The sequence below is a fragment of the Hemibagrus wyckioides genome, linkage group LG25, assembly GCF_019097595.1.
Source record: "Hemibagrus wyckioides isolate EC202008001 linkage group LG25, SWU_Hwy_1.0, whole genome shotgun sequence".
NCBI classification, from domain to species: domain Eukaryota; kingdom Metazoa; phylum Chordata; class Actinopteri; order Siluriformes; family Bagridae; genus Hemibagrus; species Hemibagrus wyckioides.
This window is the reverse complement of record NC_080734.1, coordinates 16,834,949-16,848,482: the sequence shown is the minus strand read 5'-3', so window position 1 is coordinate 16,848,482 and position 13,534 is coordinate 16,834,949. Positions and strand designations below refer to the sequence as shown.

The window sequence follows — 13,534 nt, the reverse complement described above, 5'->3', positions numbered from 1 at the left end:
CTTGGAGTACAGCTGGATGAAAAAATAGACTGGACTGCCAACACAGATGCTCTGTGCAGGAAAGGACAGAGCCGGCTGTACTTCCTAAGAAGAGGCTTCCTTTAACATCTGCAAAAAGCTGCAGATGTTCTATCAGACTGTTGTGGCGAGTGCCCTTTTCTATGCGGCAGTGTGCTGGGGAGGCAGCATAAAGAAGGAGGACACCTCAAGTCTGGACAAGCTGGTGAGGAAGGTGGGCTCGATTGTGGGCTTAGAACTGGACAGCCTGACATCAGTGGCAGAGAGGAGGGCGCTGAGCAGGCTCCTGTCCATCATGGACAATCCATTTCATCCACTGTACAGCATCATCTCTAGACAGAGAAGTAGCTTCAGTGACAGGTTGCTGTCACTGCCCTGCTCCACTGACAGACTGAGGAGGTCATTCCTCCCCCATGCAATGCGACTCTTTAATTCCACATGGGGTGGGAAAATAAACTCTCAATAAACTGGGATTTGCACAGGACTCAAACACGCAGTTTTTTCATAAATGGTTTTTGTACATCAACTAGGTCTGTAACCTTAAACACTTGTTTTGCACATTATGTATCTTGTTTTCATCTAATTCTCTATATTTATTCCTTAAATCTTTGTATTCAGTATTTTTCTGAGGTATTTTGCTAAATTGTGTAATATTTTGTTATTTGTTATATTTTTGTACCCTTAAATTTGAGTATTTTAGTTTTTTGTTATATTCCTTCTTATTTTATCTATTACCTGTGCTTGTGGATACTGATGGAAGCTATAAATTTACCCCAAAATCCCCTTTGGGATGAATAAAGTATCTATCTATCTGTCTATCTATCATAATCTCATGCCTGCTTTCATTATGTATGTAACACAAATTAATCAACTGTGTGTATAAATGATAGAGCTGTGCAAAAGATTGAATTTAAAGTTGGATCGCGATTCTGATTCAGGTCGATCTCGACGATAAGCTAAGGGCATTTTTTTATTCGATATGGACAGGTCTAGCAGCCAGACCCCGCAGCGGAAACAGGGCGGGCTGAGCACTACTGTGTGTTTACAGTTACTGCCCACTTGTTGAGACAGCGTGAGAGGAGGCAGAGTTAGCCAGCCAGTTCGCTGCACTAAAAAGGAGAACCCTAACCCTAACCCGAGGCTGGGGACATTCGAAGTGATGAACATGGGAGCAAACTTGTTTTACCCTCTCAAAACAGCATTGTTGATGAAACTTCCCAGGCTACATCAGTAGTATGGAAATGGTTTGGTTATTGGAAAACTGACGCGGAGCAGATCAAACCAGTCTGTAAAGTATGCAAACGGTCAGTGTTAACAAAGACAGGTAATACAACCAACCTGTTTAATCACCTGAAAAGATACCACCCTTATGAACAAAAAGAGAGCATGAAACACCGTTCTGTCTCTACCTCAGCTAACGCTGCCTCCTCGTTTCCGTCTGACAGTGCGAGTGCTAACGTTAGCTTTGCTAGCACTAGCAGTGCTTCACAACACCAGCCGTCAACAGTGTCATCGTTTGCTGCCATCACACTTTATGATAAACATTCAAAACGGGCGAAAAATATAACAAGCGCTGTTGCATATTGCATAGCAAAAGACATGATGCCAATAAACACTGTGGAAAAGGACGGGTTCAAAAAAATTAATCAAAGTGTTGGACAGCAGATATGAACTCCCTGGCAGAAAGTACTTCTCCCACACTGCACTGCCTCACCTATATGATGCATGTCGGGCAAAACTTGAACATGAGCTCCAGAATGTAACCTATTTTGCTACAACTACAGACATTTGGTCCAGTCGGACATCTCAGCCCTATTTAAGTCTCACTATTCATTACATAGACGATATGTGGGCTTTATAGAGCAGTTGTTTGCAAACACTATATTTCCCAGAGGATCATACTGGTGACATAATAAGCCAGGGGCTGGAAGATGCTTTGGTGTCCTGGGGTCTTACAGAGGATCGTCAGGTTTGCATAACAACTGACAATGCCGCAAACATGGTCAAAGCCACCTCTTTAAAAGGTTGGACAAGACTGCAATGCTTTGGGCACCGCCTGCATCTTGCAGTTGGTAAGTAATATACATATCTGATGTAATTAAAATAAATATGTGCAATCGAATGCTAAAAGATAACCAATGCTTTAAAAAGTTATAATAAAAACTTTATATAATATTTTGATGTAGACTCTGTAGTTTGTATTAGTAGTACATTGTACAGTGTGTAGTCTAAATGTATCCTATTGTTTTTTCACTCTTTTTACAGAGGGAAGTCTGAAGGACAAACGAGTTGAAAGGACCATGGGTGTGTGCAGAAAGGTTGTTGGTGCCTTTTCTTTTTCATGGAAAAAGAAGAAAGAACTTGCTGCTGCTCAAGAGGAGTTTCAACTACCAAAACACAAATTGGTAACAGAATCGCCGACTAGGTGGGGGTCCCGCATTGCAATGGTTGCCCAAGTGTTAGAGCAAGGGAAGGCCATTGCTAAGGTTTTATCTTCTGACAAAAAAACCCGGCACCTAGCTCCATTCATGGCAGGACATAGAGGTCCTTGAGGCTGTTCACAAAGCCCTAAATCCTCTTAGAGTTCACCGATGCATTGTCTGGTGAGCAATATGTTAGCGTATCATATATAAAACCTGTGCTTCACATCTTTAATCAGGAGGTTTTGAAGCCAGCAGAAGATGACACAGACCTCACCAAACACATCAAGAATACTGTCACAACTTACTTAAATCAAAAGTATGATGATGCTGCCACAGACAATCTTCTCAACATTGCATCATTTGTCAATCCACGCGTCAAGACCCGGTACATTCAAGATAAAAAATTAGAGACTAAAGAGCACAGTAGTTGTGCAGATGCTCAGTTGAAACTCAACTCTTGCATCCAGGTCAGATGGAGACAGTAGAGAATCTAGAGATGATAGTTTAATTTTAGCTACAACACCCGAAGTCCAGAAAAAGACACTGGGAAGCTTTTTCAAAAAGTCTGCATCTAAGGTCTCGTCCTCTGCCCTAACAGAACAGCAAGTTCTTGAAGCTGAACTCAACAGTTACCTTCTGGCTCCATATGTAGAGAGCGAGACCAATCCCCTGGAATGGTGGAAGGTCCATTGTACAACTTACCCTAGAGTGAGCCTCCTTGCAAAATGATACTTGTGTATTCCTGCCACTAGCTCACCCTCAGAACGTGCCTTTAGCACAAGTGACTATTGTTACATGCCACAGAGCAGCTTTAAAGCCAGACGCAGTGGACATGTTAGCCTTTCTGGCCGAAAATCTGTGATTATTTTCAAATGTGCATTGTAATTTCAAAACAACAGTAGTTTACAATGTTTGTACAATTTGCACTTTCTTTTATAGTCTTCCTTATTGATAAATGTAAAGACTTTTTTTGTGTTAACCAATTCAATTCAATTTTATTTGTATAGCGCTTTTAACAAAGAGCATTGTCTCAAAGCAGCTTTACATGAGAAACGACATAAGAAAACAACAAACAGACAGACAGACAGTCCTAGATGTTATCCCAAGTGAGCAAGCCTGAGGTGGCTGAGGCGACTGTGGCAAGGAAAAGCTCCCTTAGATGGTATGAGGAAGAAACCTTGAGAGGAACCCATCCTCATTTGGGTGACAATAGTGTGATGCAGATACAGCATGTGTATAGCGTTATGTAAATCAATAAGGAGGTTGTTGTCCATGGCGCTGCTTGAAGGCTTAGTCTTTCTGGCCAAAAAATGTGATTGTTTTTCAATATGCACTGTAAGTACAAGATTATTGTAGTTTACAATATTTGCACTTCTTGTCTGAAGTTCCCTGTTCGAGAAATGTGAAGACATTTTATTTCTTATGTTAACCAGTACTTTAAGTTGCAGTGTTTATCTGTTTAGTCATTTTATTAAACAGATTTTCTAAAATTCTATCTAGTGTATCATCTTAATCCTAATTATTGCAACAGTACTTATTACTATGTTTATTTATAAAGCTTTGTTTATTTATAAAGAAAAGATAGATCGAAAAAAATCAAGATCGACCAATATGGGGAAAAAAAAATCGTGATGAGATATTTTGCCAGATCGCCCAGCCCTAATAAAGGATATTCCTGATTTTCAGATCCACAGTATGGCTCGGCGTGTTGCTGTAATTGGAGGAGGAACCTCTGGCTTGACCTGCATAAAGTGCTGTTTGGATGAAGGTCTAGAGCCAGTGTGCTTTGAGAGCAGTGATGACATTGGAGGACTCTGGAGGTTTAAGGTGGGAAATTAGATTTTTTTTGTTTGTTTGTCTTGCAATGGAATGCAACTTAATGAAAGTACATCACACCAAGCAAATAAAAGTCAGAAATTACAGAAGCAATAAGGCAATAGAGTTGTTACTAGGTATTAAGAATACCTTACAGTAAAGGCATTTGCAAATCAAAGCTGGGTTTTGACATAAGGAACATAAACCCACTAATAATATCAAACCTGCCCCTGACGGTATCACAAAACACCAGAGAAGAACAGGCAATGGAGTGATTAAACCCCGGAAGGGGTATGTTTATTGAGAACCAGAAAGCGGGTGGAAAGAGGGAGAGTGGAGAATACTCAGCTTTTAGGAGGAGACTGTGAGCCAGAGCTGGGAGGAGATGATGATGCCGTGCACGGAGGTGAGTGGAGTTGGGAAGAGCAGCAATTGTGGAGGCGAAAAAGGAGGAGAAGGTAGTAAAACCGGGGAAATAACCGTAGCTAGAGGGCTGATACTAACGAATGTCAGTGCGATATGGAGTCTGTGTCTAAACAAGACCAGATCAGGGAAGAAGTGGAGAGAGTGCTCTTAAATAGGGGAGTGGAGGTGAGAAACTAATGAGGTGCAGGTGAACTAAATCAGTACTCGGGAGAGTGAGTGCACTGACGAGGGGTTGGATCCGGCGTGCCTGTGACAGACGGGTAAACTGAATAACACTGATTATATCATAACAATGGCATCACAGGTTGAGATATATTAGGAAACAGGTGAACAATTAGCTCTCAATGTGTAAGGATCTGAGCAACTTTGACAATGGCTAAACTGTGATGGTTAAGTGACTAAGCAAATTCATCTACAAGCAGATTTTGTATCGTGTTCCTGTACTGCAGTGGTTAGTACCTACTAAAAGTGGTCCAAAGATGGACAACCAATTACAGATAAGATTCTATTCTGATTACATAAAAGTGGTGAATAAATAATTTTTTGTGTCATTTGTAATTTATAATTCACTAAAACATCCCCAAAAACTCTCATGTGGAAATATAACATGGTTAAAATGACATTAATAACAATAATGATTAATGAAGCGCATACTATGCAAACCTAGTATATAATCTACATTTTCATGTTATATAGGATTATTCTTTCCCTGACAGTGCTTTCCCTGTCAGGCTCAGCACATGGGACAACACATATGAGGGGCTAGTGCAAAGACAGGAAGAACTATCTTTTGAAGTCAGCACAACATAAAACAAATCCACATAGACTGTATGCTGACACAGCAGAAGCTGTAGCCAGATGGCATCACATGGTGAGATGGAAGGTTTAGAAACTCCATTACTAGCAAAGAAAAATGGGAATTTATAAGAATATAATTACACAGCAAAATGCATCCCCTGAATGTTGAATTAGAACCTTTCAGTGTTTATCTATGTCCAGTTGAACAAAAATAAACTCTGAAATTGTCAGAACAACATTCTTCAGTCACGTTCTTTTTTCCAATGTATACAATTCATTTCATAATTTCGATAACAAGTTCAATGGCATAAAAATTAGTTGTGTAGCCTTTGATAGGCTATCAAAACATCCAAATCTAATTTTATTGTGGAAACCAGCTGTTTACTAGTAGAAATATAGCTTTTGTAGCTTTTGTATACAAGCAAATCTCAAAATATTTTGAAGGCCTCAGCATACATAATGCAGTGATTGTTACAAGCTTGCACACTCAAAAGTAATAAAACACTGGCAATATCTGCAAGCACACAAGCTTGAACACTCTTTGCAATTTCATTCTGCCTGTCGCAGGTGAATGTTCCAATCAACAGCTTTGTCACACAGCTTGTTTGACCAAGTAGTTCACCCATGTCCATGTAATTTTTGAATGCTTTGTTTTTAGGTACATGTCTCATCTTTTTGCCAGGATACTAGCTTTTTTACATTAAGTACATTATTTAGAGTGTATCAGAACGTTGACATTAAATATTTGGTCACCTGATCAAGTGCAGTGGGGTCAGACGGTATCCAATCATAGTTGTTAACTCAAGGAAATTAATAATCCTTTTATACATGGTCACAAGGCAGGTGTAGGCTTTTATATGCGGTTTCTGGTCTGAAAGCAAGTGAGTAGTCGGGAGCCTGCTTGCCAGGGTTAGTCTCAGTTATGGCCTTGGTATAGGGCATGGGAGGCTGCAGTATCTGCTTGACAGGGAGCACAGCTTACTTTAGCACCATAGGCCACCTAGTGAGATCTCAGCACTGGAGAAGGCCACCCCATCTGCCTTCTTGTGGAAGGGTCTTGAATCTGTGTGCTGAAAGCCACCTCATCAGCCTCTGTGGAAAGCTCTGCACTGGAGGCCACCCTGTTGGCCTCACCATGGAACAGAGCTTGGAGCTCAGCACCAAAGGCCTCTCTGTCTGACTCTGAAGAGAGAACAGTGCTGGAGGAGGTTTCCCCGTTGTTCTCCTGGCACAGCTCTGCTCTGAAGTCTACCCTGTTGGACTAATCATGAAACAGGGCTTGAAGTTCAGAGCTAGAGGCCACCCCATAGGCCTCATTGTGGAACAGGCCATGGGACTGCCCCATCAGCACCAGAATCCACCCTACTGGCCTCCACAGGGAGCTCAGGTGTGAGGGCTCGATGTTTGACCTCCGGCTGTAGAGTCAAAGGCCACCAGGTTTACCTCAAAATCATATAATCATGCCCATCATATGGCTCACTTCCTCAGGTGGGACAACAGGAACCCCAGTCACTGTTCTTCTTGGGCTTGGGGTTTATTATGGCAAATAGAACTGGGCTTGGAGCATGAAACAAAGGAGCAGGAGTCAGGCGGGATTTCCAGGAGTCAGACATTCATTATGGTACGGCACCACTCTCACCAGCCTGCTGCTTTCATGTTTAGGTAAAGTATTTGTCAGATGATTACAGGGACAGAAGCAGGCTGATGTTCAAAGTCAGGAATACAAAAAAAGTCAAACACCAGAATATTTCTTACAGACTGGCTAAACAAAGAACAACAGCTCAGTACAGAGTGGGACAAGGCTCATATACTATGCAACAAGGACAACACAGGCAAGGATTTAAACATGTACAGGAATCAAGGACAACACAGGCAACAAGGACAACACAGGCAAGGATTTAAACATGTACAGGAATCAAGGACAACACAGGCAACAAGGACAACACAGGCAAGGATTTAAACACGTACAGGAATCAAGAACGAAAGAGGAATGACAAGAAAGGGGCAGAGATGGGAGATGAATTAAAACAAAAACACATGCTACATAAACAAAGAAAGACCAAAGCAGAACAGATGCAGAAGTGACGCCACACATACTGCACAGCCTGGCTCGCAGCGCAAGGGGGAGATTTGTAAGACTATTGAATCTAGAATGTGGTAATTCTAAATTACCCATAGGAGTGAGTGTGTGTGGTTGTTCGTCTATGTGTGGCCCTGCGATGGACTGGCGACCTGTCCAGGGTGTACCCCTGCCATTCGCCCTATGTGCGCTGGTATAGGCTCCAGCAGACCCTCATGACCCTAGGAGTCCAAGGAATAAGCGGGTATAGACAATGGATGAATGAATGAATCTAGAATACTCACAAACACTGTTCTCACAAGGTCTTGAAGATTATCTGAATGAAAAAGTCTACAGCGATTAATGCTTTGTCTAAAACAGGTTTGAGACTAAATTCACATAAGTCACAAAGAAATCCAGAATATAGGCCGGGGGTTATGCTAAAAATGATTAGTGGAATAAACTGAAATTTCACCTATGCTAAAAACTAGTCATATAAAAAACTAAAATATGGCCAGCCTTTGTGATGTACACTATATCAAGTGGCAAACTTACAAAGGAACCAGTCGGGCATTGCTAGTGGATCTGAGGGAGCGAGATGCAGTGCGAGGAGTAATAAGATCTTTGAGGTAAGATGGGGCTGGTCCATTCTTGGCTTTGTACTGTAGGCAAGTGTCAGTGTTTTGAATCTGATGCGTGCAGCTACCAGAAGCAAATGAAGGGAACGCAGCAATGGGGTGGTTGGGAGAACTTAGGCAAATTGAAAACAACCCGGACAGCTGCATTTTGGATCATTTGCAGTGGACGAATTGCATTCAGAGTAAAGAATGCCAGTAAAGAGTTGCAGTAGTCCAGTCTCGAAATGACCAGAGACCAAACAAGCACTTGAGTAGCCTGTGTGGATAGAAATGGTTGAATCCTTCTGATGTTGTACAGAAGAAACCAACAAGAGCATGTCACATTAGCAACATTGGAGGAACAGGACAGTTGATTGTCTATGGTTACCACAAGGTTGCGAGCAGTGGCCGAAGGGAGATATCATTGAGTTGTTCAGAGATAATGCAACATCCTGGGCTGGGGGTGAACCACCTGGGATGACCAGCAGTTCAGTTTTTCTGGGATTGAGTTTCAGCTGATGAGCTGTCATCCAAAATGAAATGTCCAGCAGACATGCTGAGATCCGAGCAGAAGCCATGGTATCTGAGGGAGGGAAAGAGAAGATAAGTTGGGTGTCATCGGCATAGAAGGGTATAAAAATCCATGTGAGGATATAACTTTGCCAAGTGAGTAAGTGTAGAGGGAGAAAAAGAGAGGACTAAGTACTGAGCCTTGTGGGACACCAGTAGAGAGTCTGCTTGGAGCAGGTGTCAATCCCTTCCATGTTACCTGATATGAGCGAACATCCAGGTAGGAATCAAACCATTCCCATGCTGTTCCACAGATTCCAAGACTCCTGAGGGTAGACAAGAGAGTCTTGTGGTTAACTGTGTCAAATGCTGCAGAAAGGTTGAGGAGGATGAGGACCAATAACAGCTTGGCTGATCTAGCAGCATGTAGTTTCTCAGTGACCGCCAAAAGGGCAGTCTCTGTGGAATGTGCTGCTTTGAAGCCAGACTGGTTGGGATCATGGAGGTTATTCTGCAGGAGATAATCAGACAGCTGATTATAAACAATGCGTTCGAGAATTTTTGAATGAAACGAGAATAGTGATACCGGTCTATAGTTACTGATGTCTAAGGGATCCAGAGCAGGTTTCTTTAGTATGGGGATAACCCTTGCTTTCTTAAAGGCAGTTGGTACATGACCAGATGGTATGGATCCATTGATGACTGTGGTGATAAAGGGCAGGAGGTCAGGCGAGATGGTCTGGAGCATAGTGGAAGGGATTGGATCCAGTGGGCAGGTGGTAGAATTGCAGGACTGGATGATTTGCAAAACCTCTTCTGCTGCTGTGCTTGAGAGATTCTTCAATGAAGGAGTAGCTGAGTCCTGACTGTGTAATGTAGATGAAGTTGGGGCAACTTCTCTGTGTAAAAAGTGGCAAAATCTTCGGCGGTCAGGGAGGATGGAGCAGGTGGAGTCAGAGGGTTGAGTAGTGCAGAGAAGACGTGGAGCTTTCGGGTATCTGCACCCACACCAGCCCTTTGCAGTTAAGATTGGATGCCCTTGTTTTAGTGTCACAAAACACATAGTGCACCATGCCCTGCTGTGTATGAGGCTGCCTAGCCACAGACAGAGTGCATGTGCTATCTCCTGTCCACATCAAAAGCAGATGCAATGTGCATGCAAGAGTCAGGGCAATGGAAGAAGCAATAGAAGGTGGCCTAGTCTCAAGAGTCTCACATTTTGTTTCACATAACGTGAAAGTGCTATTTACTTAGGGAAGTAATGACACCAGAATGCACGGTGAGTAGAAAACAAGCATGCAGAAATAAGTGTGATGGTAGGAGCAATGTTCTGCTGGAAAACCCTAAGTTAGGCAAGGCTGCTTAATGTTTTAGTTTATCTATTTACATTCAGAGTGTTAATGATCTTCTTTGTTGTTTCTACAAACACACCCATACCACATCTAATCCAGTATATTTTTACCTCAAAGACTTCTGAGCATGAGTGAAGGAGTATGGGTGGTGGGCCGTATGTCTACTGGTGGCCTGCCTTGGGATATGAACAGGGTTACACATCTGAACACTCTTTTCCTGCAACTGTTTCCTCAAGCTCTTCTCAGCTGGGCAGTGGAGAGATCTTACAATCAGAAATTTAACCACAGGCTGTACGGACTGCAGCCTTGCCACAGGTACAGTGGAACAAACAGCCTATCACCACAACACCTGATTTCATGGCATGGTTTAATAAAGGCTTTATTCTTAGGCATGAGCACTAAATTCCAAAATACACAACAGTATATACTAAAATCTAGTAAAATATTTATAGGTCTCCTTAATAGATTATTGTAGTTATCATTTCATGATTCCGCATTAATCTTCCTACTATTAGCTGAGCTAGCAAAGCATACAATAGCAGCTTGTTCAGCACTTCTCTTGCAGGATACTCAGCCAACGTACCATTGTTAATGATGACCTACCAGGACGCATCCTTTAAGGAGGTCTGCAGGTGAAACCAAACGTGCGAGAGTTCAGAGGCTCAACTGTTGTATTTGATAATGAGGATGTTGAAGAAGGGATAGATTCCTGTACAGGATACAAGGCAAGCTTCCCATTCTTACTCACCTCACAGAACAGCGACCCTGTGGGGAAAGTGAGCCTCTACAAAGGAGTTTTCCCTCTGTCACTAGAGCACCCCACAATGGCCTTTATAGGATTAATCAGAGCTTCGGGACCTCTAATCCCTAAAATGGAACTACAGGCACGATGGGCCACTCGGGTCTTTGCAGGTATTGCAGACCGGGGAGAAAATGTAACACACGGCCAAAAGTTTCTTACAAAATCAACTGAAATGAAAGCTTATGTTACTTTATCTTATCTAGCCTTTAGAACAGTTATCAAAGAACAATGATTCGTTGAGTGGCTGATAATAATGCAAAATTGTTTACTGATAGCTTGAGAGAAATAAATACTGATTAATATGTTTTGTAGCATATGTAGTAAAGTAAGTAAAGTAGCTTAATGGTGAGTCCTGAATGTCTGAAAAAATATCTTGAAAAAGATCTTAAAACAACATGTTCACTCTTTTCTTAAAGGTTTAAACCAACTTCCTTATGTATCAGTAATGCACAAAATCACTGAGAAAGACTGGAATATGAAAAGGTGATTTTGTTAAACATACACTACTCCCACAAAGTTAAGGATATTCGGCTTTCGGGTTAAATTTCAGGATGCACCTAAAATGCACTATAACCTTTACAGGTGAACTTCATTTGACCTTCTCTACACTTTGAATGCACATGTCCAACTGTTCAGTGTTTCAGTACTTTTTTGCATAACTTGCTGTACTCTAACAAGGTGCTTAATGGCAAAATTCACAACTGGTGTTTGATCCATGAATCGACCAATAAATTTTCTGGTTCAATTAGAATTGGTATATTCGATTCATGTTGAGCAGAAATGATGGCCACCAATGATGTTGGAGACATCAAGGAGAGCGCTATGCATCAGAAACTGTTGTGGTGGTGTTACAGTCAGGGCAGGTGTGTCTACCCAATACAGAACTGCCCTACATCTTGTGAATGGTACAGTGACAAGCCAATACTACCTGAATAACATCATTAATCCAGTCATTGTGCCCCTGCATGAATAACACAGGCCTAATTTCATCTTCATGGATGACAATGCTCCAGCTCATTGAGGTCGCATCATTAGGGAACGGCTGCTGGAGGCTGGGGTACCTCAGATGGACTGGCCTGCACTTTCTCCAGAACTGAATCCCATAGAAAACCTATGGGATCATCTGAGTCGCCGTGTAGAGGCTCGTAACCCTGCACCCCAGAACCTCAATGACCTGAGCACCGCCCTTCAAGAAGAGTGGAATGCCATGCCTCAGCAGACAATAAGTCGACTCGTGAACAGCATGAGACAACGCTGCCAAGCTGTAATTGATGGTCAAGGGCACATGACAAATTATTGAGACATTGGCATTTTTTGTTGTGGTATACCCACCACTGTTGTTGGCTTCTGTTTCAATAAATTGTTTGAGATGAGGAAATCACTATTGCATGCTTCTACTTAAATGCCCTACTTTCATGATATAATATCACTGTAGTGTGAACTTACATTTTCCATAAATTTCACCCAAAAGCCAAATATCCTTAACTTTTTGTGAGTAGTGTATATATATACTGATATATGTACAGTGTTTACCTTCAGATGTTAGCTCTCATTTTTCATGTTCTCTTTTCTCTGCCTTTTAATATTTCACAGACGCTCTAGTCTAATTACAGCTGCTCTCAAGATGGACTATATCACTTACTTGGATTCCATTGCAGAGGAAATCGGTGTGCATCCCAACCTCTTGTGGTTGTTCTTGATGGATCCTGGTTTGGGTTTGGTCCCTGCACACCGCACAAGTTTAGGCTGAGTGGGCCGGGTCGGTGGGGCGGAGCGCGTCAGGCCATCTTCACCCAGTGGGAGCGTGTAACCTGGCCATTCAAGACACGCCCCATTCCAGAGGACAAAACTTCAACACTACACTACTGGCTGGGTCTGGCAGGAGGGGTGATGCTGATTTTTGCTCTCACTGAATTGCAGAAGAGAAATAAACCTTTCTTCAGTATATAGTATTGCCTGTATAACATAGTCTGCTCTAAAGATTTGCATTCATGTAGGATGTGTTCTACACATTAAATACCTGAAAATGGTAATTCTGCACAAAAGAAAAATTGGCATGTGACCACTGGTGAACTGCAAGTTTTTTATTCTTTTATTTTTTTAATTGAAGACTGGACTTTGTCTGATCATTTTAAACCATTAATGTTGCTGAGTTTTAAACCAATTAGTTGTGCTGATATTGGCATTGATTCAGAAAAAATCTAGATGAATGGGCACTCTGGAGGTATACAAGCAAGAAAGGACTATGACTGCAGTGAGGGCTTGGGTTAAAAACAGACCATGTTAAAATATTAAAGGTAACTTAAAGAACAAAGGTAACTGAAAGACCAAGGCATGCTTTATAATTAATAACCATGTATTTGTTATACAAGCACTATGTGCAGGGACTTGAATCAACTTGGACCCCTGTTTTGCGCTGTTCTATCCGGATCATTGAAATCACATCAATAAATCTGGTGTGTTTACGTCAAGAGTTTATTCCAGAATATTCACTGGCATGTGAAATCAACATATTTGAGCAAAATATGTTGTTCAAAAACTTGTTGTTACTGGGTCAGGTTTTATGTACTGCCTGCTTTTTTCTGTTTTCCTAAAGAGAAAAGATTGTTTTGCATTCAGTGTCAAGAGTTCAGCTGTTAAATTTAAACACTGTGTACATATACTCTTGACAGCTTTCAGTACACTCATACTTGGGATATTGGTCATCCACGTTC

At 41.8% G+C, this 13,534-nt stretch overlaps 2 protein-coding genes across 2 annotated transcripts in view; both read left to right on the top strand.

The window, feature by feature from the left end:
• The first annotated feature begins 1,094 nt into the window (after positions 1–1,094).
• The window catches only part of LOC131345578 (flavin-containing monooxygenase 5-like), a 28,999-nt gene continuing 16,559 nt past the window's right edge, over positions 1,095–13,534 (top strand). The window contains exons 1-3 of the mRNA XM_058378516.1: positions 1,095–2,090; positions 2,284–2,423; positions 4,128–4,268. Of these exons, the coding sequence (XP_058234499.1) occupies positions 2,018–2,090; positions 2,284–2,423; positions 4,128–4,268 (354 nt within the window). The 5' untranslated portion in view covers positions 1,095–2,017. The remainder of the gene's footprint in view (positions 2,091–2,283; positions 2,424–4,127; positions 4,269–13,534) is intronic.
• Positions 9,915–13,109, top strand: LOC131346136 (dimethylaniline monooxygenase [N-oxide-forming] 2-like). The gene is made up of 2 exons (XM_058379499.1): positions 9,915–10,333; positions 12,414–13,109. Exons 1-2 carry the CDS (start codon positions 10,146–10,148, stop codon positions 12,568–12,570), a joined length of 345 nt encoding a protein of 114 aa, XP_058235482.1. The 5' UTR covers positions 9,915–10,145; the 3' UTR covers positions 12,571–13,109.